At 46.2% G+C, this 27,296-nt stretch overlaps 1 protein-coding gene across 5 annotated transcripts in view; it reads left to right on the top strand.

The window, feature by feature from the left end:
• The window catches only part of LOC110984050 (uncharacterized), a 71,154-nt gene that overhangs the window by 34,263 nt on the left and 9,595 nt on the right, over window positions 1-27,296 (top strand). For 2 of the 5 annotated variants that reach the window (XM_087130893.1, XM_087130891.1), the window contains exons 4-14: window positions 10,774-11,469; window positions 12,357-12,515; window positions 14,259-14,469; window positions 14,900-15,057; window positions 15,958-16,196; window positions 17,353-17,547; window positions 18,652-18,853; window positions 19,687-19,844; window positions 20,379-20,561; window positions 22,479-22,599; window positions 25,363-25,590. In XM_087130893.1, coding sequence (XP_086987019.1) covers window positions 10,774-11,469; window positions 12,357-12,515; window positions 14,259-14,469; window positions 14,900-15,057; window positions 15,958-16,196; window positions 17,353-17,547; window positions 18,652-18,853; window positions 19,687-19,844; window positions 20,379-20,561; window positions 22,479-22,599; window positions 25,363-25,590 — 2,550 coding nt within the window. Of the gene's footprint in view, window positions 1-1,070; window positions 3,451-6,503; window positions 7,558-10,773; window positions 11,470-12,356; window positions 12,516-14,258; window positions 14,470-14,899; window positions 15,058-15,957; window positions 16,197-17,352; window positions 17,548-18,651; window positions 18,854-19,686; window positions 19,845-20,378; window positions 20,562-22,478; window positions 22,600-25,362; window positions 25,591-27,296 lie in introns of those variants that run through there. The other 3 variants (XM_087130890.1, XM_087130889.1, XM_087130894.1) reach the window with 3 other exon arrangements.

The raw sequence follows: 27,296 nt of genomic DNA, 5'->3' as shown, positions 1-27,296 counted from the left end.
TCGAGAAGTTTGGGCTGTACGGTTTAATGATGTACCCTCGACCCGCGTTGCTCACCCAACTTGGGATTCAGACCCGGACACCGGCCGCTGGGAGCTCCGAGAGGGACACTGCTTTTGAGCTGTATCTAGCGAAGATTTTCGCCCTCTTGGCTAATAAGGTGTACGACGCGTTTGAGATTACAGAGGAGCATGGGGTAACGTTTGCAGGGGTTGCCCAGGGTTCCGCCATCTCGTCTGCTGAAGTTTCAGCTCGTCTTTTTTTGCAGGAAGTCATTCCATCCCCCATTTTGGCTTTTTCTGAAATCAGCGAGACCGCATTCAATGGCACATTTCAAGACGAACCCGGGTACCGTGTTTTGTGCACCAACGATGTGGCATATTGTTCTATCTGCGGCAGCCTGGCATTCAGGCAGCTTTCGAAAGAGGCGGGCATCATGCAGAAGCTGAATTCATACCACGATCAGATGACAGAGGGCGACGTTCAGCTTGCTCAGTATATTCACTCCTTCGCTACCAAGTCCGTTACTGCTGCCTCCGATGTGGGAACCAACGACAAGGGATCTGCAAATTCTACGGGCCATCCCATCAACGACTCCATGATAATCCCCATCCCTGCTCCCATGGAGAAACTTGCCCAAGCGACGCCCGACGGTAACCTCTGCAGATCATCGGCATTCCATGCTGATAACTGGCAGCCTGACTTAGAGCAAATTTTCCCCGACGGCCTGAAGAGGCAGCTGGAGAATCTTACCCTTGAGAACGGCTGGTCAGCTAGGGTCGAATCCGCCAAGGCGAACGGGCAAGAACTCCCGGGTCTGCTGACGGGAATCATACAACAGTCATCCGTGAAGGTTTTCCGCCTGGAGGCGTACGTCAGGCTGCTCCAGCAAACTTTGGCTCTGTACAGGCACGCAGCTCATCTGTGGGCGAGAATTCCGTCGGCTCGAGGAAACTCTGGAGTGCACTCCATTGAAACCACAGATGATGCAATTTTCGACAACTTTCGGCAGGCAGCACTCAGTGCCCTACTCGTCATAAACGAACCCTCGACTGTTTTTGGTGGTGGGTCCACTCCCGAATTTGATTCTTTTGCTGTCGATGCAATTGAGATGATACTGGATCACTTCGAGGCAGTTTCCGTCCCGGCAGTAGATCAAAATCTTGACCAACGTCCCGATATCGTTAAATACTTTCAAGAAGTAAAAGCCATCTTGAGATCTGCTGCTGAAAAGGTGGTCACTTTGACGGTGTATTTGAGGTACTCGCAATCCCGGTACCAGGGTGATCTCGCATCATTTAACATCCAGACGTGTGCTATGGAAACAAGAAAGGGGCCCTTTGTTTGCAATTTGTGCACAAAGCCAAATTCAGCATCTGAGCAGTTTGGCAATTATTTTGGTACAGTTGACGAACAAATAATAGATTACCGCCAGACCTTGGTACAGACTGCACAGCAAATGTCACAAGAGGTAGGAAAATACCTTCAGTCAATCCAAGATTCTACACAGGATGAAAACCCCATAAGCGCAAGCCAAGCCACCAGCACCTTCGCTACCGATTGGACCACCGAGAGTCCAAGCCTTATTCCCCGGCCGGCCTCGGTTGCATCTCTCAGTTCGGCCGAACGCGGCTCCTGCCGGGGCGCGTTATTCTCCGGAACCGCCTGGGATCCAGACGTGACAGGAATCCTTCCTGAGATTTTGCAAGAGCAAGTGGTGAATCTCACCCGTGATCGGGGCTGGTCAGGGAGAGTTGCCGCGGCGAAAGAAAAGAGGCAAAACCTCCAATCCTTCCTCGGGGAGATCATCCAAGAATCGCCTGAGAAGTTGGTCCGTGTTGAGACCTACGACCGCATCCTTCGCCAAACCCTAGCAATGTTCAAACACGTTTCCGACTTGCAAGGAAGTCTTACCTCTTCAATGCATACGTCAGAGCCTATCGAAGACAGCATCTTGGAGAACTATCATCAGATAGCAATGTCAGTCCTTATTCTGTACCACGAGCCAACCAGTTCTGATCAGTCACTAATCGGCGCTGCCTCTTCAGAATTTCACAATTTCCTTGCCAGTGTTATTGACGAGCTTCTCGGCTACTATATAGAAAGTCGGATGCCGAGAGAGGTGCAGGAGGAGACTCATGAAGGACGTCTTGATTTGATTGGCTCCCTGAGGGAGGTTAAGAAAATGCAGGCCGCATACATTGGACAACTGTTGGAACTTACGATGATTGGGGACCAGCCGGCCTCATCTACCGACCAAGAACTTCCGCGACAAATCTTCTCTGTTGACTCTTGTAACTATTTTAGATTTAGAAGTCAGTACTCTTGCGCCATATGCGCCGATATCGACGTTGCTCAGCGTCTTTACGGTGAAGTCATCAGCATCTTCGATAGCATCATTATGACTTACCATAATCTCTTGGAGACTATGGCCATGGACCTCTCTCGACAGGTGGCTCTTTATCTTCTCGTCAATCCCCCGCCTCAGCACGGACCAGCTTGCGCTTCAATGACGTACTCTCCTCAGTGGAATGTAGTGATCCATGCAGGTGCACGTGTTAGCGACCGAATCGAGTGGCTGGTGGGGAACTTCAGCGAGATCCTGTCGCAGAAAACCGAGCCGATCCGCTCTTCGTCCCAAGCTCGTAAGTCGACATACCTATTGGAGGACGTTCTTAACACCGTTCTGCTTCACCAATCTGCCGACCCGGTCAAGGTCTTCATAGCTTCTGAGATAGCCGACAAGGTCATGCAGTCGGTGATGAGCAACTGGTTGAAGGTGTTGCAGATGAAGAAGGCGACAACTGAGTCTGAAGTCGCCGGCGATTTCACCGGGTCGAGGTTTTCCATTGAGGGCAAAGACCCCGTTATGTCACTGGGCAGCCTAGTGAGCAGTTTGGGGATTCCCGGATTACTGTTTTTTCTCCAGCCCGCTTCTGTGACTAACTTACAAGAGACGTACGCGACTGAATTAGCCTTTATTTCTGATAGCGCTACCCTGCAAATGCTGAATAATCTGCAACAGGACAGTCCTGACCCGCTCGAGAGTTACCTTTACACCCTCGCCACCCACATGCTGTCTGAACTGCAGAGCAAGCGCCAAATGGAATCCAGCGTCGACACTGACACCGAGACAATGTTTGAGGAGCTGTTTGGATCCCTGCCAGTCGGGGAATACCTGAGTAGATCTTTCCAAATCGTGGACGAAATGTGGCCGAAGGTTCTTGAGTCCGATGGGACATCGACGACCGACGCTCCGGAATTCTTCACCGTTGAGTGCACGAGGCAAACGCGTTGGAACCCGGTTCCTGTGAATTGCTCCCTTTGCTGGAAAACGGAGTCGGCCGCAACGAAGGAACTCATCGGGCAGGCGGTTGAGCCGGTAATGAACGACACTCGCACGCTGCTCAAGGAACGGGCTAGGCTTCTCATGGAATACATCATGCCTCAAGGTAAGAAAATAATTTTTTTTAATAATGTTGTTATTTTCCAAAACAGTGGTTTAGTTTTTTAAACTACCTGTCAGAAAGATACATCATGCTTCACACGGCCTGTGCTTTATTTTAAAAGTGAGATGCTTAGGGAAAAAAATTCTGAAATCGCGAGAATGAAAGAGAGAGGAGAACCTTTTGAGGACCTGGCTTAGTCCACACAAGGTTTGCAAACACTGCATTATGAGGACTTGTTTTCTTTGACCGAAGAACGGCGTTACATTCATTCGGAATTGACGGGCCTTCGTGCGAGGTGCATGGTTGCATCGCAGGGGAGGGGGCGGAAGAGATTTGCGCGTGATGTTCGTACAACGGCCTGTGCACCTATTCCATTCATCAAAAGGGGGTTTTCGTAAGGAACTGTTTCATTTGAAGCTACAATCTGTTATCTATTTCTATTACCTACAAGGATTATTTAAGAACTTCTATTTCCAGTATGCTCACCAGCCCTTTGTTTCATGGAGATTCTAGAGACAAGGGTTCCCATTTTGGCTTCTCGATCATGCTGTGAATCCTGCACTCCAACACGCTTATAATGCACACGCTGCGCCGTGATTTCCTCAAATTAACACCACTAAAATCCGTGCATAACAACGATTTATTTTGTAAAACTCCCACCTTCAACATTGATTTTTTTTCCTGAAATGCAAATGTAAATGCCTCACTTTCAGACTGTAGTCGTTTAAAGGAAATCCTTCCCTTCAACATGACCGTTTTTCCACAACGTTATAAAAAACAAGTGATGTGTTCCATTCAAATTTTGTCCATTGAGTTTGGTACACGTGTAGTCAAAAAAAATTCTTTACGTTCGATCAAAACTTACAGCGCAGCTCTGTAACAGCGCGTGAAGATGCGGCACGCACAACCGACCGACGCAACAGAAACCCGGGCAACAAAGTTGGAACGGCACGGTCAAAAACAAATAGCAGACATACAAAATGAAACAAAATCCTAAAGACAATTTTCACCTCGAAAAATTACCTTTTCTGACAAATGAAAGTCCTATATAAGAAATATATTATACTACGGGTTTGTACATACTTGGAGTCACACTTGAAATTGTCAATAAAAATATTGACTCATCGCTGTGGTCCATCTTCTCGTAGCTAAGGCTGCATCCGAATCTCTTGTCTAGAGCTAGGTCTAGGTCTGCACTCCATTGGAAATGCGTGGAGACGCGTAGACAATAGACCTAGCCGTAGCTTTGGAAGCCCGTTTCAGACACGGCCTAATAAGAAACAAACGATGCGCAATGCGCAAATAATCGCCGCACAATACTCAATGAGAAGGGTTTGAACGTAGGAGGCGCTTGTTGCACAACACACTTCCGTCCTCCTGGTTGCATTGCATGCGATGCATGCATTCCAAAATTAAATGTTCCAACTGTGAAATATATAATATCAATGCAAAAAGGTTGTGCGGTCCGAGGGGGGAACTGACAGGAAAGCGGACTAGCTCTGGTGGATGAGAGCAATGAGCCAAGTTCCTTGACTGCAGTAAATTATGGTCCAACCGCACTCCAAATGAATGTCATTTGAATCATGTGTTATGCATAATTATTTTAACATGCCTTTTAGTCGAATACCTTGAAGTAATCTTGTAACAATGCAATATCTGAAGTTCATGGAATATTGAAAGAGTGTCCATCATTTCTTTCCACCTCTGTTAATTAAACATGTAAAATCCAGAAGAAAAAAACGTTGCCAAAACGATATAAGTTTGTTGTCCTCTGTATTTGGAATAGGATCTCGCCGGTCAGGTGTTGTCTTACACAGATTATGAGTGTGTTAATATTCAACACCAATTGAACACCACGGTTTCTGCAGTGTAGAATCCCCATATCTGCTGATCTGACATTTCTAAGGACATCTCAAGAAATCTACCTTTAACATCTTTGAAGAATTTTTCCTGGTTTTCACAACAAATCTCAAATAATAGAGCTGTCAAATCCTACTCCAAATTGTCAGTGTAGTGCACGAAAACGTCAGATGCTTTTCAATTCGGGCGATTCACAATAGTGCGCCACCAAGAGATTGCAACACGTTGGCCAATCATAACGCACGAAATTTGTCGACCCTTTCCAAACGCGCATTGGGTCGATAAGTTTCGCGAATTGTGATTGGTCAACGCGTTGCAAACTGTTGGTGGCGCACTATTGTGAAACGGCCGTATTCCTCTTTGTTCCGTATCGTATCGGGAATAGATTTCATTGATCGTTAAAGGTTAAAACTGATGATAAAGTTTCGTTTGCATTTTTGTAATATGATTCGTGTAAAAGTCACAAATTTATAATAATGTGACTCTTTAGGTAGCGACAGCGCATGGCATTAATGGTTATGCGCATACGCGCAGGGAACTATCCGCCTTGAGCTGAAGTACACCCTCACCGGCGAAAGAAAGACAGGCTGAGGCGGGCAAACACCATACGTTGCAGCATAAATTCGTTGCGCGCACTCAGCGTTGCGCTCTTTTGCAGTGAGAGCGTACCAAAGGACTGTCAATATCATTCACAAACACGCCCTCTTTTGTACCCGTTCGGGACGGATTAAAAGTATCGCTGGTCATTTCAGATATCAGAATGTGGTCGGGAGTTGGTGACCAGTAGTTGCAGAGAGCTACGTAACACAGGTTGAGGCCACTGAAAATCCCCCGGGAAAATTGCAGTTCATTGGCAAAATACTCCAGACCACTGGAAGTGATTGGCACCCACTATTAATTAATTTTACCCTTGAAAATCATGAGTGAATACAGCCATTATTAATCTATGAAGGTCCATTAAGCACTAAACTTCAAGTGTGCCGAGGCTGCGTTTTGTAATGAAGTGGTTTATTTATAAAGACACGCCGTTCAATGAAAGCGTTCGATCGAGATGCATAAATGGTTCATCGTTACATGTTATGAATTGACCTTAATAAATACCCGTGGTTTGTCGATATCGAGCAGCCGATCAATAGAGGTTTTTTTTCTGGAACGAGTATATAAGACGGTTGACGTTTGGCGGTGTTCAGTAAATCCCAAGTTTGATAACAGAGTTGGCAACCATGTTTCGCGTTCCACGGCAGTCTGTGTTGATGCTTTGTGGGGTTTGTTTGTTCGTCGTGGTGTCGGGAAGAGGTGGATTGGTGATGATGACCACGCAGTCACTGAAAGACGCTCACGAGCACACTGTGGACCCTGCCGCGTCGAGTAACACCACCGGTCCACCCGAGAGAGGTACGGGGGAGGCCGGGGGAGAGGATGCAGGGGAAGACGGGAAGTCCACGGTCACCGACAAACGGGGAATTAGTCAGGCCCCCCTCGGGTACGACGATGACGGGGAGATGACCACCGCGTACCCGGAAGACAGGGGGGACACGGCAGGAGATCAGCGCTGGGAAGAGAGGGAAGGAAGTGGGACCCAAACTGTTATCCCACAGCAAAGCGGGGACAGCTCCCCTTACAAGGATCGCCCTTCCGAAACCGAGTCGCCACCCACAAATCCACCACCCGTCAGTGAAGGAGGCGAGAGCATAACCCAAACCTCGAACAGGAAGAGTACCTCTCAAAACTCGACTCCGCCGACCCCTACCCAGGGGCATCAAGATTACAAAGGCGACAGCACTTTGAACAAAACGGCCACCCAAGAGAGCGTGTACAAGGATGAAAAAGACGGCAGCTGGGTTGGAACGACGACTCCAAGCAACAGCCAGAATAAAGAAGACGGTGGCCACACCAGCGTGACTGATCCTCAAAATCAGGGAGAGTGGGACGGGACGGTCGGTGCTGGTCGCGATTGGACAGGGACCACGTGGGCTGACGAAAACCTAGACGGTATTAGTTTGGGCAGGACAAAACGTGCAAGCACCGAACACAGCGGACTTAATACAACCCATACCCCTGTCACTTATCCCGGCTATCCTGCCAGTATCGACGGAACAGCAACGCCAAATCGCGACCAGTATCGCCCTGATGGTAAACATGAGGAAAGCATGAGAGAAGGGACGACTCCTTCAAGCGATACTCCTGTGGGTGGTATCGAGGGAGGCAGTATCGATACTACAACAAACTCACTCGAAAGCGGCAATACCGGTAAAAGCCTGCATTTTATGTACTGTTCCACAACTTAATCGGCTTTTTTTTTAATCCGTCACAACCAAACTACTTTCGTCAATACAAGTGAGTCAATGATACCAAATATTAACAGTATAAATAGCACCTTGCGCTCTCATCTGCGATGTGATTGGGGTCATCAATCTGACTATTTCGATGGATTGAATACGATTGTCCGAGACAATTGTAAAATACACGCTACATAACAGACCCGAGAAAGTCCATTTTGTTACTGCCAAAACTTTCACAGAAATTTCAAAAATTGATATCCTTTGGGCATTGTGACGGAGCGGTCGCGGCAGCGTGAATCGCCCGTATTCATTTTATTCCATTCGTTGTATTTTTTTAATGACAACTTGGAACAGTTCCTCGTATCGTGCTAGCTATGCCAGGATACTTCCGGATCATTCGTTACCCCCCCCCCACACACACATCACAAATCGTGCGAACAATGAAAAGGGGCTTTGCGTGCATGAGAACTCTCTCACAGATCCACACAGGCACACCCCCTCCCCGTGCATACCCAGTGGGACGAAAGCACTGGCCTGCAATGAGATCACGTAAACCCAGCTCTAAACCGCATCTTGGCCTCAAGACCACGGTAACCTAAAATGCCGCGCCGTATGTGCTCAATTTTTCAGCGATGTGATATCTTAATGCATATTTAAAGTTTCACAGAACTTTGAGGAATTTGTCGTGATGCCTTGCGGTCCTTTTGAAACTGTTTATTTTATGACAGTCACTGAAATTAGGCCTACCGTTCTCTCAAAAGGTCCATATTTCTAGGAAAGGGGTCGAAATTTTTTTCCCCCGTAATAACCATTAAAGCTCGAATCATGTTGACCTTGACAACCAAAAGCTATGTTGGGTTAAATCCAAACTTCGCTTAATTTTGTGTACTCACACTTAAAGTTATGATGTGTATATCAAGTGTTTATCATTGATGGTTGCTGGACAGCCGACATCGAAGTTGCAGAAGGCGGAATCCGTCCCTCCTGTCCAGATCTGAGAAAAATGTCCCTCACAGTTTATTTCTGCTTGGCCAATTCCACCATATACTGTTCTCCTTTGTGAATGAAGGTATTTTGCAGTGATTTTGCGCTTTCCAAACACGAGGTTAGTTAAACTGAAATAAACCGAGTATTACCGCGGGTGGTTGAGATTTCTAGATAGAGATCGCTTCTACGGACGCTCTCTCAATTGGATAAGGCCATTAGGACTTTGGAGAACCACTGTTTAATAGAATTTGGACTTGCCTCTCTGCCCAACAAGTGTAGAAAAGCTGTCTTATTACATAACCTTTGCTTAAAGATGTTTTGTGTTAACGATAGCTGGAACAGAAATTATTGGGAGTGCGCAATATTTTAATTAAGACTCCAATGATGGATTTGTACTTCATGCAACCTGGAGGAGTTTATGCCCTTGTCATTTCTACATACTGCTAGGGACGAAGGAGGGGTTTTGGTGAGAAATTTTGGCTGCTCCGGCCTCAGCAGAGAGATCATATTAGCGACGGAGGTTCCAGGTTGTTCGTGCATTACGAGACAATTTTAGCCCCCCCCCTGTTACGCGCACCGTCAGTTGGCAACGCGTAGCTCTGATCCTTCGGTCCAAGGCGGGCTAGAGCTGAGGGCGTTCAAGGCAAACTCTGGAGGGCGTTCAATCGAAAATGGCGGCGTGCGTGAAAATTAATGCAACTTGTATTCAATTCATGAACAGGATGATGTTGAGCCTTTGTCGTGTTCCGCCAATCTGGGGCTGTTTAAGCACAGAGAAAGAGCATCTTCCCTTGTTATGGTATGAATAACTTCGAACTTCGCAACCATACTAACGTTTGTACAAATACCCACATACGTGCGTGACCTAGTACACTGTCACTGTCAGTGACTGTACAGTCTGGTACTGAGATGGTAGGTGGTTCGCCTAGGCTTTAGAAACGTTAGCATGGTTAGGCCGGGGCTTGCTCTGTTTATGTTAAGTTTGGTGTTTTTAACGTAGACGCTGTTAAGGGGTTATTTGCGGTATGGATGCTGTCTGTTGGGGGAGTTCCATCTGTCCATATACGTACAATTACAACACTAGGCTAAGTTTACTCTGCTGCATAAATTAGCCATCACAAATTGATAATCCTGAACTTAATTTAGCAAGGAAAATATTGAAATGGATAGGCCTAAGTCTACTAAAATTTTTCTGCCCAGTCTTGTTACGTTCGTACACAGGTGTCAAGCATGTCAAGTGATGTGTATGGAACTCTCCCTTTCAAATTCAATAAGTTATCAAGATTCTGCAATAGCTCATTGATGCGTGTATGGTGTTCACAGCCTGTATCCATGGTAGCACCCTTGCTTTGTTGAAAATTTCTATTCTTTTTAAATTTTGTAATCAATGATGGAAATAGCGGGATTCGCACTAGCCAGAAGCCATTAATTTAAACCTGAAACACCGTGTAGCTAGGGATCACACCCCAATAACACGATACAACCTGGGAAGTGGTGAACAGGGATCACTCAAAGAGGATACAGCTTTTTGAACATAAATCGTGAAACAAATTATATAGGGAAACTGGCGAGGTACTTACAAATGATTATACAGACGAGCAAATAAATTGACTGGAGGGGGATTTGATCCTGAACTACAAAAATATAAATACAAATAACTATGTCGCAGTTTCTGTGAATGCAAAGGCCTTGGTTTCAAACCTACTTTTAAGCCAGGCATTATTATTTACTTACACGTTCACAGCCTGACTTTAACCCTAACCACCAAGCATACTGTTTGGCTTACACTACACAATACTACAAAACACTAAGTAATAGCCTAAGCCTGAAGGACCTAGCGCTACAGATTACTACTTCTGGCTAGGTTACTTCCATTGTTACTCGTACAGAAAACAATAAAGCCATGCATTCATCATGCCAAAGCACTGTATGGTACAATGTCTTTTCTATTGTATCTTATGGTTTCAAAGAACAATAAAGTCATGTCCTCTTACAAGTGACAGGGCTGAACGCTACATTTTACTACAAGTAGTAATTTGTAGTATTATGTAGGGTTAGAGTCAAAAGGTTATGATTGTGTACACATTTCGTAGCCAAATGCTTTGCAGAAAATTAGAGATATTGTTGGGGAGAAGAGCGCTTTCTTTTTTAAAATTAAAGTGCCATTCATTGAGGTTGTTTTTAATTTTTTTGTCAGTCCCTACGACAGATGGTACTGATGATGAAACACCAGACAGGGGGGAGGATGTGACACAAGATCCAGGGGATGGTGAAACTCCAGATGATGGTGGTGAGAACCCGGATACCGGTGGTGAAAACCCAGTCACCACCGGTGAAAATCCAGACACAGGGGGTGAAAATCCTGACACTGGTGGTGAAAACCCTGACACGGGTGGTGAGAACCCAGACACTGGTGGTGAAAACCCTGACACGGGTGGTGAGAACCCAGACACTGGTGGTGAAAACCCTGACACGGGTGGTGAGAACCCAGACACGGGTGGTGAAAACCCTGACACAGGTGGTGAAAACCCAGTCACCGCCAGGGAAAACCCAGACACCGGAGTTGAAAACCCAGTCACTGTTGGTGAAAACCCAGTCACTGTTGGTGAAAACCCAGACACAGGTGGTGAAAACCCAGACACAGGTGGTGAGAACCCAGACACAGGTGGTGAAAACCCAGACACCGGAGTTGAAAACCCAGACACAGGTGGTGAAAACCCAGTCACTGTTGGTGAAAACCCAGACACAGGTGGTGAAAACCCTGACACGGGTGGTGAGAACCCAGACACAGGTGGTGAGAACCCAGACACAGGTGGTGAAAACCCAGACACAGGTGGTGAAAACCCAGACATGGGCGATGGAAATCCAGATGGACAAGAAGAAGTCCCAAGAGGTAAGCTTCAAATTTCACTGGTGTCATCCCATGTAAGGTCATCGTCTTTCAAACTCAATATCCTTTGTCAACTGTTGCAGTCCAAAACCACTAAACTTATACCAAGAAACTGTGATCGCTGTAAGAGTACATGCATGAACATGCTGTATGTATTTGAATATACTGATGTTTCTTCAGTTGTCAAATATTGGATTCTTGATTTTCAAAATCGATTATTTGGTGGTGAAAATCACTGAAACTGAAATGAGAAACAAAATGACAATTTGTCATATTAAAAATGCATTCTGAAAGCGTGAGTATTGTATTTAGCATGGCAGCTATGACTAACAGACAAAAAGAAATTTTCTTGGTTTTTTTGTGGTGAAAGCACCATGGCCTAATTTCAAACGCTGCTCACAACAGAATTCCCTGCTTATGATCTCCATTCTGCTCTAACCGCGCTAGCAGAAAAATTACTACCTGCGGTATAACCCTTAAGCACAGAATCCTTACTTATGAGATGTACCCATGCGCACAAGCCAAAATTCCTCGCTAACTCGTGAAATTCGTTGGCCGTAAGCACAGAATTTTCTGCTATGGTAAGCATCGATTTTTTGCTTACGGTAAGCAGCGCCGTGAAATTGGGCCCAGCATGTGTGTGAAATCTGGAAACTTGATTCAGTCAGAAAAAGTTTCACAGTTGGACCCTTTTCAATGGGTACCATTTCAGTCTGCCTGTAGAGGGCTTGCATGACTGCCATCTTGCAGGCCAATGCTTTTGTTATACAGTGTATATATAATGGAGGTTTCCCTCTGGAACAAAAGAGCTACCATGCAAGATGGCCTCCATGCAAAGCCTCCACTGATCTTTGCAATCTCTTGGACCATTTTTGTTGTTTTGTTTCTAGTGGTTGCCGCCATCACTGGTCCCAAGGAGATACCCTCCTGTGGGGATTTGGTCCTCCATGGCAGTGCCTCCCAGGGTCCATCTCTCTCTTACACCTGGGAAATGTCTCCACGTCAGCAGACATCCGAAGCGTTGATGGCTCGTCTCAAGACAGTCAATGGTAGGTGCATCTGTTTTGTTTGCTTGTGAAAATTGCCCCCCAAAAATAGAAAAAACCTTAAAGACATCATATGAAGATCAGAATTCTCGACAGGGATCATTTGGTGACGGTAGTCACAGCTTTGTGTCGTGTGGTTAGGGAGCTTCTCAAAAGTTTGGAATGTTTATGTTCCCCTGCACTGTTTCCAGTAGAATGCTATTAAGGACATTCACATTTATAAATTAGCATGGACCGTTTTTACGCAGCATTCTGCTGAGAATGCCATGGAATGGCCTCCTGTTCTGGAAAAAAAAACACAGAACAAGGATTTTCAAAATGGAACATTCCGGCGGTTCCAACTTGTGACCGGCTCTGCAGAACGGTGTATTTATGTCACATTTTTGGCATTTGAGTCTTATATAGTCAAATTGCACACATCCTAAGCTTTCATTTGATAATTCATCCCAGTGGCATTTTGTGTTTTGGAGTTTCCATTTGCATATTCATAAGATTTCATTTTATCATGCATGCTCTTTGAGATAATGCCCTTTAAACATAACGAACAGAAACATTAAACTTAGAGTCTCTCCTGGTTTTCCTAAGCAACAGAGGCTTTCTGGTCAAGCAGTTGGCCTCAAAATATTTTCCAATATTTTCTCCCCTGGCCATTACACGTTTTTGCATTGCACAATTTAATGCACCGTTTTGCAGAGCGGGTCACAATTATGAGACACTCCTTTGTCTGCAAAATCTTCTTTGTGGAAAAATACAAGTCCATCACAAAGCAATTATAATGCAGTTGCAAGTGAATGATGCGTCAATCACAAGCCATCACCAGTCAATCACAAGCCATCACCAGTCAATCACAAGCCATCACAGGCCATCACAAGCCACAACAGGCCATCACAAGTCAATCACAAGACATCATAAACCGTCACAAGTCAATCATAAGCCATCACCAGTCAATAACAAGCCATCACAGGCCATCACAAGTCAATCACCAGTCAATCAGAAGACATCACCAGTCAATCACAAGCCATCACAAGTCAATCACATGCCATCACCAGTCAATCACAAGTCAATCAGAAGACATCACAAGTCAATCACAAGCCATCACAAGACATCATGATGCAATCACAAGCCATTACAAGTCAATCACAAGCCATCACATCATCACAATCAATCACATCTCAATCACATTAAATAAAAAGCCATCACAAGTAAATCACACATCACCACAAGTCAGCATTCATGTTGGTCAGTAAATATTATCACAAGTCATCAGAAGTCAATCAGAAGGCAGCCACAGCCAATTGCAAGCTATTTCAAGTCAAACACAAGCCAGCAAAAGCCTTCACAAGTCAAACACAAGCCATCACTAGCAATCATAAGCCATCACAAGTCAACCATAAGCCAATAAGCCTCTTGAATAAAAACTGGCACACTATGTCTGATTGCAAATCAACATTTCGTATTGTGACCACCATTTCTGGAATGGACAGGTTCCTTTGTGCCCTTCTTATCCATTGAAAAGAGTGTATTGGTGCAAGGCATCATAGCTAAAAAAGCTTGCCCCAAATCACAACGTGTAGCAACATTGGTTTATGTTCAAATGAATTGAAAAGACTCAGTGTCCCAGGTTTTATTCACAGACTGTCACAATTTATCACAAGTCATCACGAGCCAATCACTGACCACCAGTACAACTGTCGCTTGACCAGTTTTGCATTTCTGATAACAAGTGGACTTTGAAACACCAAACAGACGCGAATGAACCCTATCTGAAGCTGAACGGGGGATTACTGACGGAGGGGGTCGAATACACGGTCACGCTGACCGTGTCTCCACCGGGGTCCCGGCATTCCCACTCCATCTCTCACCGTGTCCGGCGGCTCTCAGAGGCATCCAAGAAGCCCAGCCTTGTCCTGCAGCATCGCGGACTGAGCGAGAACAACAATATTCTTGCCTCAAAAACGTACGTAAGCCCAGCTGTGTCCAAACGTCGCGGCTGTGGCCTGGCAGCTACACATACGTATATGGCGTTCTTCCCAGCCAGCTGGTTTTATCCACTCACTTTATAAGCCCCAGCCGCGATATCTGAACACAAGCTTGTAATGGATTGAAATGCAGTTCCTATTTGATGCATTGGTACAGGCACATGCTCTCTATGTAATGTGCCATTTTGAGCGGGGGGGGTTGACACTCCTATATTGACGGGACAATGGGTTTTTTTCGTCGGAATTTTTAATCCAAATATGGCGTTTTCACTGTGTCCCAAATGGAGCTGAATATTTTTTTTTCCACTCTTGATGGAGAGTTTTGCAGAAGTTCTTGACGCAGGAGTTTTGTCAGCCTTTTGCAAGATACAGATTCAACCCGTCCATCCACTTTTTTTCTTGAAACAGACTTCTCCTGTGGGCAGACGTCCATTTCTACGACAGCTGCATTGAATCGTCGAGCGTCAAGTTTGTGTGGTCAGCTAGGCAAGGCAGCCAGCCGCCTATCACGGGCCTCTTGCAACGCGGAGGCCGGAATCAACGTATCCCAGCAGGCCAGTTACCAGGTCAGAGTTCAAATTGTAGGCCCAGTTTCAACTTTTGTGGGTTACCCATTCGGCTCATTGTCCAGACTCGCCACAAAAGTTGGCTTGCCGGGCCCAAGGCCACAACTTGCGGCCGGCAGGTGGTTTCAGAGGCCTGAGCCTGAGTCACCAACCCTACTTGATAAGACCACTTTCATGGGTGTTTGAGAAAAAGGGGGGAAGCCGCTTTTGTGGGAGGGGGCAAATCACTCCATCAACGATGGAAGGTGCTCGGCTCTGTGATACAGATGTGTTCGAGCAAATTGGCAGTTTTCGTCCCCTTGTAGCTGACCAGATTATACAGTGCAAAATTTGTGGCTCGTTGTCATGTCCCTCGTGGTTCTGTTCCCACACGGCAAGTTGGCAACTCTGATTTATTGGCTCATTATCGACCCTCCAGGCAACTAAGATCATCCGTTGATTCCGTGCTTATTGTCGCTGGAAACCCACCATCCTTTGGGGAGGGGGATAGGTCCTTTTCTCACGTGGGCCCTCATCTTTGGAGCAAACTCCCTTCAGATGTTCACACAGTCTCCTCTATCTCCCACTTCCAATGTTTCTCGTAAAACTCACTTTCCTCAGGATAGCTGTTACATGCATTTCTGGTTGTTTTCATTTTTTTCTTGGCTTTAATTATACTGCGCCCTGAGTGCCGCTCTTTGGCCGACACCGGCACTTTATAAATATTCTGCACTATTATTAATATTATTTCTTCTTTTCGTCCATTTTTCTCTTATTTTACCAATTTTTTTCGTGGGAGGAGGTGACGGAAAAAATGACAAGTGTCTCTGTAATCCCCCCATGCAACACCCACAATCAACTCACCATTCACATGACAGGGATTTATTCAGGTGTAGTAGAATATCCTCTAACTTTGCACAGTCGGGGAGCCAGTCACCATCTCGGTGGAAATTCCACCCAACGGGGAGACGGTCTTGGAGAGCGTGACAGCCGAGGTCACCGTCACCGTGGAGAGGTCGCCCCTGATCGTGTCCATCAAAGGCGGAAGTGAAATCACTGCCGGCACCGACTCGCAAGCGAACTTGGTGCTGGACGCCTCGGAATCTCATGATCCGGACGACGAGGAAGCTAGGCTGGATTTCAGTTGGACGTGCAGACTGGTATGAGGACTAGAAAATGTTATATTTGGATTTCTAGTGGACCCCCGACTCCAGCATCATTTTAGGAGGCAGCGCTTAAATGGTTTCTGGAGGATTAACCACTTGATGCCTGATGACATGTAAACACACACAATTTTCCTTTAATATTCGTTCCACGGAGGACATGTACTCTCGTTTAAGACTTCCTTTTTTCCTTTCCGTGGTTGACGTATTAATGCGTTGTGCTTGGTTGCATCGTAAATATATTGCAATTTCGAAGAATTTGAAGGAAAAAAATTGCCCCGACAGCTTTCTCTGGTAAGAAAATCTGACGTTCACTGGCTATGGAAACCTCCATGGCCCAATTTTGCGACACTGCTAAGCACACAATTTTACGCTAACAGAGCTCTGCTTATTTCATGTAGACCATAAGCAGTAAGCACGGCAAACGGCACACTTGCCATGGAGAAAAGACAAAATTTGCTTGAAGCACTGGCAGTAAATCTCTCTGGATGTGCAACTGTTGAGCACAACCACGCCATGGGGAGGCATGTGGCCTAGTGGTTAGGGTTTGTTTAGCTTCTGATAATAGGGTCAGGGGTTCGAACCACGCCATGGGGAGGCATGTGGCCTAGTGGTTAGGGTTTGTAGCTTCTGATCATAGGGTCAGGGGTTCGAACCACGCCATGGGGAGGCATGTGGCCTAGTGGTTAGGGTTTGTAGCTTCTGATCATAGGGTCAGGGGTTCAAATCCAAGCTGGTGGCAGCATGTTGTGATCCTGGGCAAGTCACTTACCCCTATGTGCCGCTCTCCACCCAGGAGCACCAAATGGGTACCTGTGAGGGTGGACACGGTTATGTTTGGCTGTTTGCGCCGAAATGGCAGCACCAGGCTAGTATACTCCCCAGGGAGCTGAGATGGTTTCGGGAATGTTTAAATGATGTGTGAGTCCAATGTGTAGGGATAATGATAATACAGCGCCTCGGAATGGTTTGCTAGATAGAGGGCGCTTTACAAGTGCTTGTTATTATTGTATTATTATTAAGCACTGCCATGACAAAGTGCATATGATCGCAAAATTTGACAACATTTCTGCTAATTGTTAAGCAGCTCCATAACATCTGGGTCTGGTCTTAAAGCACCTTTCTTTTTTTTTACCATTTCACGTTTGACCAGACCAATCCAGCAAAAAGCGAGTGCCCTGGACAGCTGTCTCCCAGTGATCGGTCGACCTTGTCCGTGACCCTCAACAATACGTGGGATGACCCCAACCCCTACGTCTTCACAGTCACTGTCCGGCGACGCCAGAGGGGTGCAGGTCATGCTACGGCAAGCGTGATAGTACATGTCAAAAGGGGCGATCCCCCACAGGTAATACAAGTCTGAATGCTTCTTTCGTGCCCCCTTCCTGGTAACAGTGCCCTCCAATGCCTAATGCCTCCGAAATCTATACCCAGCAAGAAATGAGACCGAGGGGTACCCCCCCAACATGTCCAATCCCTATACACATTCCAGACTATTGTTACTCCAAGATGTCTGAAAGGAATTCCCCAGATTCCTGCGAGACAATGACCAACACAAAGCAGGGGGGGTTCTCTCCGTCTCATACCTTGCTGCATATGCCGAAATCTTCCATTCCGAGGCCTCTTTGTTTACTCTGACCTTGTACGGGAGCCAAAGCCAGTGTAAGACTCTGCTAGCTAGTCTTTGATAACAGCATTTTACAACACAGTCCAACCCCAATCTTTAAACACCCCCTCCACAACTGTCTGTTTCAAGTCCGGGGATTGACGTCGGTAACTATGTAACGCTAATACCTGCTCTCGGAGTCTCGGAGTTTGTACTTGGCAGACATCCAGTAATGAAATCAGTGCGGTTCAACAACCTCATAACATTTTGTAGTGGTTGGGGGACCCCGTTCAGGGAATGACGACTGTACCACAGTGCGGTGGACGTTGCCGTTGGAGCCATAATTTGTTTGGTTTTTTTTTTTTTTTTTGAAGGGGAAAGGGAATCTGGTTGAGGAATGCATTGGAACACAGGATCCATGACCCCTGTTGACCTTTGTATTCCTGTATTCTGTAAAATAAGGGAATAAATATGCATTTGGCCGGTTACATTTAAGACCAGCTAAAGAGAATGAAAGCTGATAATGCCCTTGCCTGCAGTTTGGGCGCGAGTCGTGTCCATTCTCCTGAACCAAAAAAAAAACCACGTTCAAGCACATATTCATTCCCTTTGATGAATACCTTTTGAGTCAGAAAGTCTAAAACGAGTTTAAAGTTATGTACAGCTTTCCGATGATGTTGTCCAACGATTTCACTTCATATGAATACGGAAGTACTCTACCAGCCATTCGGGGAAGACTGGAGACGCTTTCATTGTATTTGTCCACTTACATCGTGAGGAACAGAGATGCTCTGCCCACTTCACACATGGCGCTTTAGAAATTGCTCCTCCTTGTCGTACCCCCAGATTGAGCTCTCGGCACCCTTCCAGGGCAAGTTCCAGCCGTCCAGGGACGTGGTGGTCACGGCCCAGATCAGCAACGCCGCGCTGGGGTCCAGCGTGGAGTGGCTGGTGCTGAAAGGGGGCGTGCAGCAAACGGTGCAGGGAGCCACGTCCACCAGTGTCAGCCGGGGGATGGCCATCAGAGCGAGCTTCGCCATCCCTAAAGGTCCGTGAAAGACAGGACTGCCCACCGTCTGCTAAGTGGACCGGGCAGGCAGTGAAGTTTTCCAAGCCACCATTGTTTATTTTTGTTTGTGGTTTTAAATAAACTAAATAGCCGAGAATCATTGCCAATTTCCACATTTTGTCTGAAAATTGAAAGGAAAGGCTGTGTACTTGTCCAAGAAATCTGTTAAAAAGAAACCAAAGAAATTTGTGAAAGTGGCAATAAGGCATCTCTTTTCAGTGTTTGACAACCCTTGGAAGTAGCCTGGTGAACCTCCAAGTTTTTCTGGTCTCCCACCTTTGTTAAAAAGTAGTTGTTGAGTAGTCATTATTGTCAGAGTACAAAGTGTTGTAAAGATTGGAATTTCCTCTTTTATTGTCCAAGTCCAAGTTGCATGCCTGAATGAAACAAAGTTGTTTTGAAGGGCCTTAAAATTTTCAAAATTAAGAGAATTTGGAAATAATCTGCATTGCAGATAGCTTAATTGACCTGAACTAAAGAAAATTGTTGATGGGGTCCTTAAGTAGAGATGTAGTTAGTATTCACTGCCATTTATTTTGTATCAAAGGCGCCCCATCGCTTGCAAGATCATTTGTGTAATTTTGTATCACAAGGCGCTCCATAGACAAGGTCGTGAAAAGTTCAAATAAAGCATGCTTTCATTAACACCATGGTCATGTACAGTTTACACTCTTGAACTATGACAGGTTCCAGGACCTTTTAGGCTTCATCCTTCCCTCCCTATTTCAGTAGTTCTTATCAGCCCCTACATAGTTAAAGGTTTGGAACTAGACCAGACAGCACTGCCTTTTTGCATCTCTTGGTTGGTACAGGCATGCTAGCAGCCGGCAGTGACTATACCGTGAAGGCCAATGTGAAGGACTTTCCGGGTCAAGTGGCGTCGTCGGCTTCAACAACTATCACCGTTTTCAAAGGCGTCTCAGGATGCACAGTGCAGCTACAAAGCCAGGAGTACCGCGTTTTTGAAATAGTACGTGTGATCTCTCAGACTGACCTGCTTTATTATTTTGTTGTTACTTTGATATTTCCAAATAGGTCACTTGGGAGACATTTTGTGGTAAATTTTTCAACATTAGGGAGACATCGGTCATTAGGGAGACATTTCAATGTCTCCCTAATGCTCCAGCTACCAAAAGGAGGAAAATTTTTATTGTCCACATTTTGAGAGATGATAGATTAGGGTCTGAAAGGAAAACATGCAAAGTTTGGTTAAGATCGGATCAGGGAATATTGAATTATGGGACGGTAAAGTATGAAACATTTTGTACACGTTCCTATGGGAATGTCTCCCAAGTGACTCATTTTCGTTAATAGTAATTAATTTTATTATACCTCAACTGAGTGCCTCAGGCACTGTAAGCTCCCAAGCCTTGAAGAAACCTGTAGACATGAGACAACGAGAAGCAGTTACAGTTTTAGAAGTGGGAGGGAAATCCCCGGCGTTTCATGCAGCAAGCCTCCGGCTTGCTGCATGAAACGCCGCTAATGATCTCTGTGTTCTCAGGTTGACATCAGCGTCGTCGGCTGCACGGGAACGGGCAAGCTTACCTACAAGGCTTTTGTGGCGCCCACTGCCGATTCGGAAGAGCGCCAAGTTCTGACCACTGTGGCCGGCGAGCAGTCTCGGCTCAATCAGGATCGAGCCGTGAAAGTGGCTGGTGCCGCAACCGTGGCCATCATCGTTAGGGTAAGTGCAAGCCTTGTGGCCTTCACTCAATATACTAGCCAGTTTGGGATACGCCGATGTTGTGGCCAATTGATGGGTTTTTATAGGTTATGGAGGGGCCCGTTTATTGACAGGTCTCTTTAACCCCCTTCACGGCAGGATTATTTTGACCGCGACTGCTGGGCTGTGGTATGCCCTGAATGGAGGGCTTTGTCCAGCAGCAGGCCCCATTGAACCAGCAGCTGCATGGTGAATAGACTGTATGTGCGGTAAGCACTAATCCTCACACAGTGGTGTGATAGTAGCAGTCCTTTGTAGCGAAGGTGGTTAAAGGGGTTGCACTGTACTGGATATGCACCCAGGGGAGCAGATTAGCTTAACGGTTCTTTCCTCGCTTTGCACCAATGAGGCCCGGGTTCGAGTCCTGGCTTGGCCCAGACTTTAAGTGCATTTGGTTTCCAGTCCATACTGGCTCTCACAGGTTTTCTCCGGGTACTCCGGTTTCCTCCTGCCTCTAAAACTGGACATTCTTCGTAACTCCTTAATGTGATGCTGATTAATAAAGTGTATGAATAAACGTACAGTTATTGGCACAAATAGCCTGAGTTGCTGAAAGCGTCATTAAAACAAAACAACAACAACAACAACAACAGCATATGCACTCGTAGAAACTAGCGCAGAATCAGTGAGAAATACCACCACCTGACTATGCTTGGAAACAGAATGGCCTTGCGCAGTGTTGTGTTCGAGTCCATCACAAGTCCCTGTAAGTCCATCACAAATCGCAAGATCATGTGACATAAGTTATGTGGAATAAAGCATGGCATGACCATGAGTTTAACTGATGAATTAAAATGTCATTTCATTTTGCACAAAATTTTGATTGATAGCGATCAATGTGAAGCACCATGATATCCTTTCTTGTCTTTCTTCATACAAGAAATTTCAGAACTCACAAGTAATAATTGTGCTCATGTAAAAAACACCAGAAAGCTTATTGAAGGATCAGAAAAATACTTACGACAGGGACACAGGATTGTCTGCTTATAATGCACTAAGGCAGAACCTGAAGATATGTTGCATTTTTACAAAGCAGAACATCAACTTTTGTGTAAAGTTTTACCCAATGATTTATTCAGGCATTATATGAAAAGCTTAACCCTCCTTTGGTTTTACAGCACAAATGTGCACAAATGCCCACAGTCACTGGTGAGCATGTATTTTCTATATGGAACTCAAACATGCACAGGTTCAGTGTGTGCACAGTAGATTGCCAGCACAAAATGACCCAGGGTCTTTTGTGCAGTCCTCTTCACTGCATTTGGTTTACTGCACAATGATGCACATGAAACAGTGAAGCACAGTTTGCTGGGCAGCACAAAAGCGCAATCTGATATTCCTGTGAGGGACAGTTGGTGCAGTGCACAGCACGACACAGCTGTGCTTCTTGGAGGTGTTCACCAAGTGACCCAAAGAGTGACTTCAGCATAGGAGGGTTAATAAATATTTCAATGGAAGGATTAATTTCATTTGGTGACCGAGTGAGTGTGCTATTCCACTCAGCTTCACCTCATGGAATAGAGCATTCAGTCTGTCACTTTACAAAATTATTCTAATCATTGCTCTCAGAATTCATACCAGAAGGGCTCAGACAGTGCTCGACTACAACTCGGCCAGTTGAGCGACTTCTGATAATGAAGCATCAAGGAGGCGGACGTTCTCGGTCATTTCAATAGAGGGTTTGCATGGCTGCCATCTTGCAGGCCAGTGCTTTTTGTTCCACAGGGAATGCTCCAAGGATGTTTTCCTGCGGGGCCAAGGAACTGCCCTGCAAGATGGCCACCATGTAAAGCCTCAATGCAAGACATTCGTCGACCTGAATAACCTCCGCAGCTCAGCGCCGACTTGGAATCCAGTTTGTTACTGTTTTGTTTACAGGTGGAGGACGAGACCGGCAGCTGGGCAGAATTCGCCAAGAGCGATGTTCCCCAGGTTGAAGAGCCCACGGCTGACGGCATTGAAGCGGTGAAGAACACCAGAGAAAAGTTGGTGCAAACAGGTGAATGATAACTAGGCACGGATGCCAGCAGTATTGTGTTTTGGGAGCGCCAGGGGGACAGTCCTCCTTTTGTTAGGGGGAGGGGTGAAATTTCCATGGTGGAGGGGGTGATGCACTCGTTGGAAATGAACCTAAGAAACAGTCAATTGGCACAAAAAAAGACAGGTGTTTACAAGCGGGTTCTTGCACGCGTTCTGCGTGTACACAAAGACTATACATTCCGGAATAAATTTGTTGCACGTGCTCAGTGTGCTCCGTGTCAAATGAGCATATACTCGTGTGCCTATGTGATGAGTTGGTACCAAAAGGACCGTCGATTTCATTTCAACACGCCCTCTTTTGTTCCGCTCGGAGCGGATAGGGTTTATGCAGTTCATTCTAAGGTTTCCAATTTTTTCTCACTTCAAAAATATTAAAACTTTTCATTAACAAAATTAAACTTGCTTTGCCACAAAAATTCCTAAGATCATCATGCTTTCCTGGTAGGAAATTCTAGACAGGCTTGGTGACATTTTGCTCGGTCAGAAACAAGAATGAGGGTCAGTCGGAAAGGAGAATGATGGAATTTAAGAGTGGATGCGAGTAAATAATTACGGAGGTGTTTTCGAAACAAGTAATGGATTCTTGCCCTTTCACCTCCTTTTTTTTTTTTTTTTTCAATTTTTTTTGTTTTCCCTGCCCCCTGTCAGTGTTGTTTTCGAGTCCATCACAAGTCCCTGCAAGTCCATCACAAGTCCCTGTAAGTCCATCACAAGTCCCTGTAAGTCCATCACAAGTCCCTGTAAGTCCACCACAAGTCCCTGCAAGTCCACCACAAGTCCCTGTAAGTCCATCACAAGTCCCTGTAAGTCCATCACAAGTCCCTGTAAGTCCACCACAAGTCCCTGTAAGTCCATCACAAGTCCCTGTAAGTCCATCACAAGTCCCTGTAAGTCCACCACAAGTCCCTGCAAGTCCACCACAAGTCCCTGTAAGTCCACCACAAGTCCCTGTAAGTCCATCACAAGTCCCTGCAAGTCCACCACAAGTCCCTGTAAGTCCACCACAAGTCCCTGCAAGTCCACCACAAGTCCCTGTAAGTCCATCACAAGTCCCTGCAAGTCCATCACAAGTCCCTGTAAGTCCACCACAAGTCCCTGTAAGTCCATCACAAGTCCCTGCAAGTCCACCACAAGTCCCTGTAAGTCCACCACAAGTCCCTGCAAGTCCACCACAAGTCCCTGTGAGTCCATCACAAGTCCCTGCAAGTCCATCACAAGTCCCTGCAAGTCCATCACAAGTCCCTGCAAGTCCAATACAAGTCCCTGTAAGTCCACCACAAGTCCCTGCAAGTCCATCACAAGTCCCTGCAAGTCCACCACAAGTCCCTGCAAGTCCATCACAAGTCCCTGTAAGTCCACCACAAGTCCCTGCAAGTCCATCACAAGTCCCTGTAAGTCCATCACAAGTCCCTGTAAGTCCATCACAAGTCCCTGCAAGTCCACCACAAGTCCCTGTAAGTCCATCACAAGTCCCTGTAAGTCCACCACAAGTCCCTGTAAGTCCACCACAAGTCCCTGTAAGTCCATCACAAGTCCCTGCAAGTCCACCACAAGTCCCTGTAAGTCCACCACAAGTCCCTGTAAGTCCATCACAAGTCCCTGCAAGTCCACCACAAGTCCCTGTAAGTCCATCACAAGTCCCTGCAAGTCTACCACAAGTCCCTGCAAGTCCACCACAAGTCCCTGTAAGTCCATCACAAGTCCCTGTAAGTCCACCACAAGTCCCTGCAAGTCCACCACAAGTCCCTGTAAGTCCATCACAAGTCCCTGCAAGTCCATCACAAGTCCCTGCAAGTCCACCACAAGTCCCTGTAAGTCCACCACAAGTCCCTGCAAGTCCACCACAAGTCCCTGCAAGTCCACCACAAGTCCCTGCAAGTCCACCACAAGTCCCTGCAAGTCCACCACAAGTCCCTGCAAGTCCACCACAAGTCCCTGTAAGTCCATCACAAGTCCCTGCAAGTCCACCACAAGTCCCTGTAAGTCCATCACAAGTCCCTGCAAGTCCACCACAAGTCCCTGTAAGTCCATCACAAGTCCCTGCAAGTCCATCACAAGTCCCTGCAAGTCCACCACAAGTCCCTGTAAGTCCATCACAAGTCCCTGCAAGTCCACCACAAGTCCCTGTAAGTCCATCACAAGTCCCTGTAAGTCCATCTCAAGTCCCTGCAAGTCCATCACAAGTCCCTGTAAGTCCATCACAAGTCCCTGCAAGTCCATCACAAGTCCCTGCAAGTCCACCTCAAGTCCCTGCAAGTCCATCACAAGTCCCTGTAAGTCCATCACAAGTCCCTGCAAGTCCACCACAAGTCATTCAGTCTTAAGCCAATTCACACCCTTCTCAAAGGACCTGTGACCCAAGCATTCTTCTGCTATCGTTCACCCTGTTACTTATGACCGGCCAATGTGAAGGATGACTTGTGACTGGACTCGAATATAGCACTGCCCCCTTAACGATGTCCATGTATCCCTCGCAGGGAGTCGGCCACTATGCATTCGGCATCAGGGATGGCTGAGGTGTGTAGATATCACAAGGAAAGAGCATCCCCTGCTCCTCTTTAGATAATATGGAATGATAGATATTGAAACAAAAATCGGGCAGAAAAAGCGAGAGAAATTAGGAGACGGGGAAGGGGGTGAAATCAGCAAGTTGCACGAAAATACCTCAGAAGAGCACTTTTTTGGTTAAAAAAGAGACCCCTTCATTTAATCTTACATCTAGGTGATTATGTCGGTGCCCTGCACCAGAACGGCATGCTGGTCAAGTACAGCCGGGGAGACAGCGAGGGCGCAACCCGTCGCAGGCGCGGCGTCTACGACGAAGCGCGTAACTTGCACCGTGCGTTCTTCCACAACGCCACGGCCGATTTTCCCAACCTTGACATCTCACAGTGGGATTCCGTTGCCTTTGAGCTGGATTCCTTTTACACGGAGGACAAGGAATCAAAAGGTATACCTCCACTCAGTTTCGGTCGGTATAAATAGCAGGGATAACAGAATTCACAAAGCCCCTTTTCCAAAGGTTACAAAGCACTCAGAAAATGACCAAGACAGTTCAACGACATTACAGGATAACGAAAAAAAAAACCACTGCCAAGCCCAGACTGGAGCACTCAGAAACAAGATACAAGGAAAAAAGAGAGCCGAGCAAGGGCCACATAATAAGAAACTATCAAAGAATAAAGCGCCCCTCGTAGTAATCATATGCAGTCAAGGTCGGATGAGGCAATTACAGATCAGACAAATGTGTCATTGTTGACAGAGCCGGCATTGTTGATGGTGTGTGGTCTGGAATATACACGTGGATATACGCCACCGTGAACTTTACCCAGGTGTTGTATCATTTGGAGTGGGCCGAAAAATCCAGCTTTTTACAGTTAGATACCATGATCTCAGCTCTCTAAAAACTTGAGCTTTAACCCCTTGATGACGGGAATTTCTTCCCGAAAGCCGACTCCAAGAATTCCAGCCTCTCGCTTGGCCACGAAGGCCACCTGCCAAACCGCAGATTCTCGGTTTGTGGCCCAGCGTGCTCTGCACGCTTTGAATTACACGGTGAAAAGGCTGATTGTGCGGTGGCATGCGGCTCTACTCACCCTTCCACATTCCCGTTGCCTCTTTTCAAAGTGGGGACTATTGTGAAGCTGGTGATTACGATGCAAATTCAGTCTTTTCATTTCTGGGCTACGCACAAAGACCAATTACCATATATACAAGAGCCAGGGTCTGCCTTCTTTCACCGTGTTCGCTCGAGCGTGGGCCGAGAATAATAGCTGAAAAGCTGGCTGAGGATCTCAATTTTTACAGCAGGTCTATCCACGTCCCTGCGCAAAGCGGTTAATACAAATGTTAAACCCTTGATGTTCACTTGTTTACATTTGATGTACATTTATTTAATACTGCATTGTCGCAATTTTGATGCTGTAGCTGAGGCAGTGTCATGGAATGGACCTTTCCCATTAAATATGCAAATAAGGCAGGTGCATGCGCATCACTACCACTGTTTGGCTTAAATCTATGGCGTAATGTGATCCCAGCTATGAGCACATAACATCATTTCTGCACCAGGATAGTTTGACATGAGTGCCAAACTTAAAGACAAGGAATTGTTACTTTCCAAACCTCAGGACACTGAAAACTTCACTTAGTTTCGAGAGAGGTGTGCTGAAGTATCGGAGAAAGCTTATAATACAGTTTTGATTGACATTCAGGAATTATGGTTAGACTGCCGACAGTGGTAACGGCTGCGCTTGCCAACCAGTGGTAGCAGTGCGCATGCGATTCGCATATTTCATGGGAAAGGTGCATTTTATTTGCTGTACACCCAGTTCTGAGCAGTTGAGGGCTCCACTCACGCTCAACCTCAATTGACTAGTTCCAGCTTGTGTGAGTGTGTACAAAACTCAACGGGATTCACTCAAGCACTGGGACGAGTGCCCCCTGCTACTGCGTACAGAAATGGCCTTAGCCATGACATCTGTGTCAAAGCGTCGCAAATGGGTATCATTTATCAAGGGGGATTTTTCATTTGAAGTAAAAACTTGCTCAAAATCTTGCGACCGTCACTCAGTAACTAACCGTGCAGGGTACACTACTCTTGGAGTTTTGAAGAGTCTGACAAGGAGGTGTTTTTTCTACTTGCAACGATCGAAATGG

The sequence above is a fragment of the Acanthaster planci genome, linkage group LG21, assembly GCF_054643075.1.
Source record: "Acanthaster planci isolate LZ-2023a linkage group LG21, COTS_SCS, whole genome shotgun sequence".
Lineage (NCBI taxonomy): Eukaryota > Metazoa > Echinodermata > Asteroidea > Valvatida > Acanthasteridae > Acanthaster > Acanthaster planci.
The sequence above is the reverse complement of the archived record's forward strand: the minus strand, read 5'-3'. Positions and strand labels throughout refer to the sequence as shown.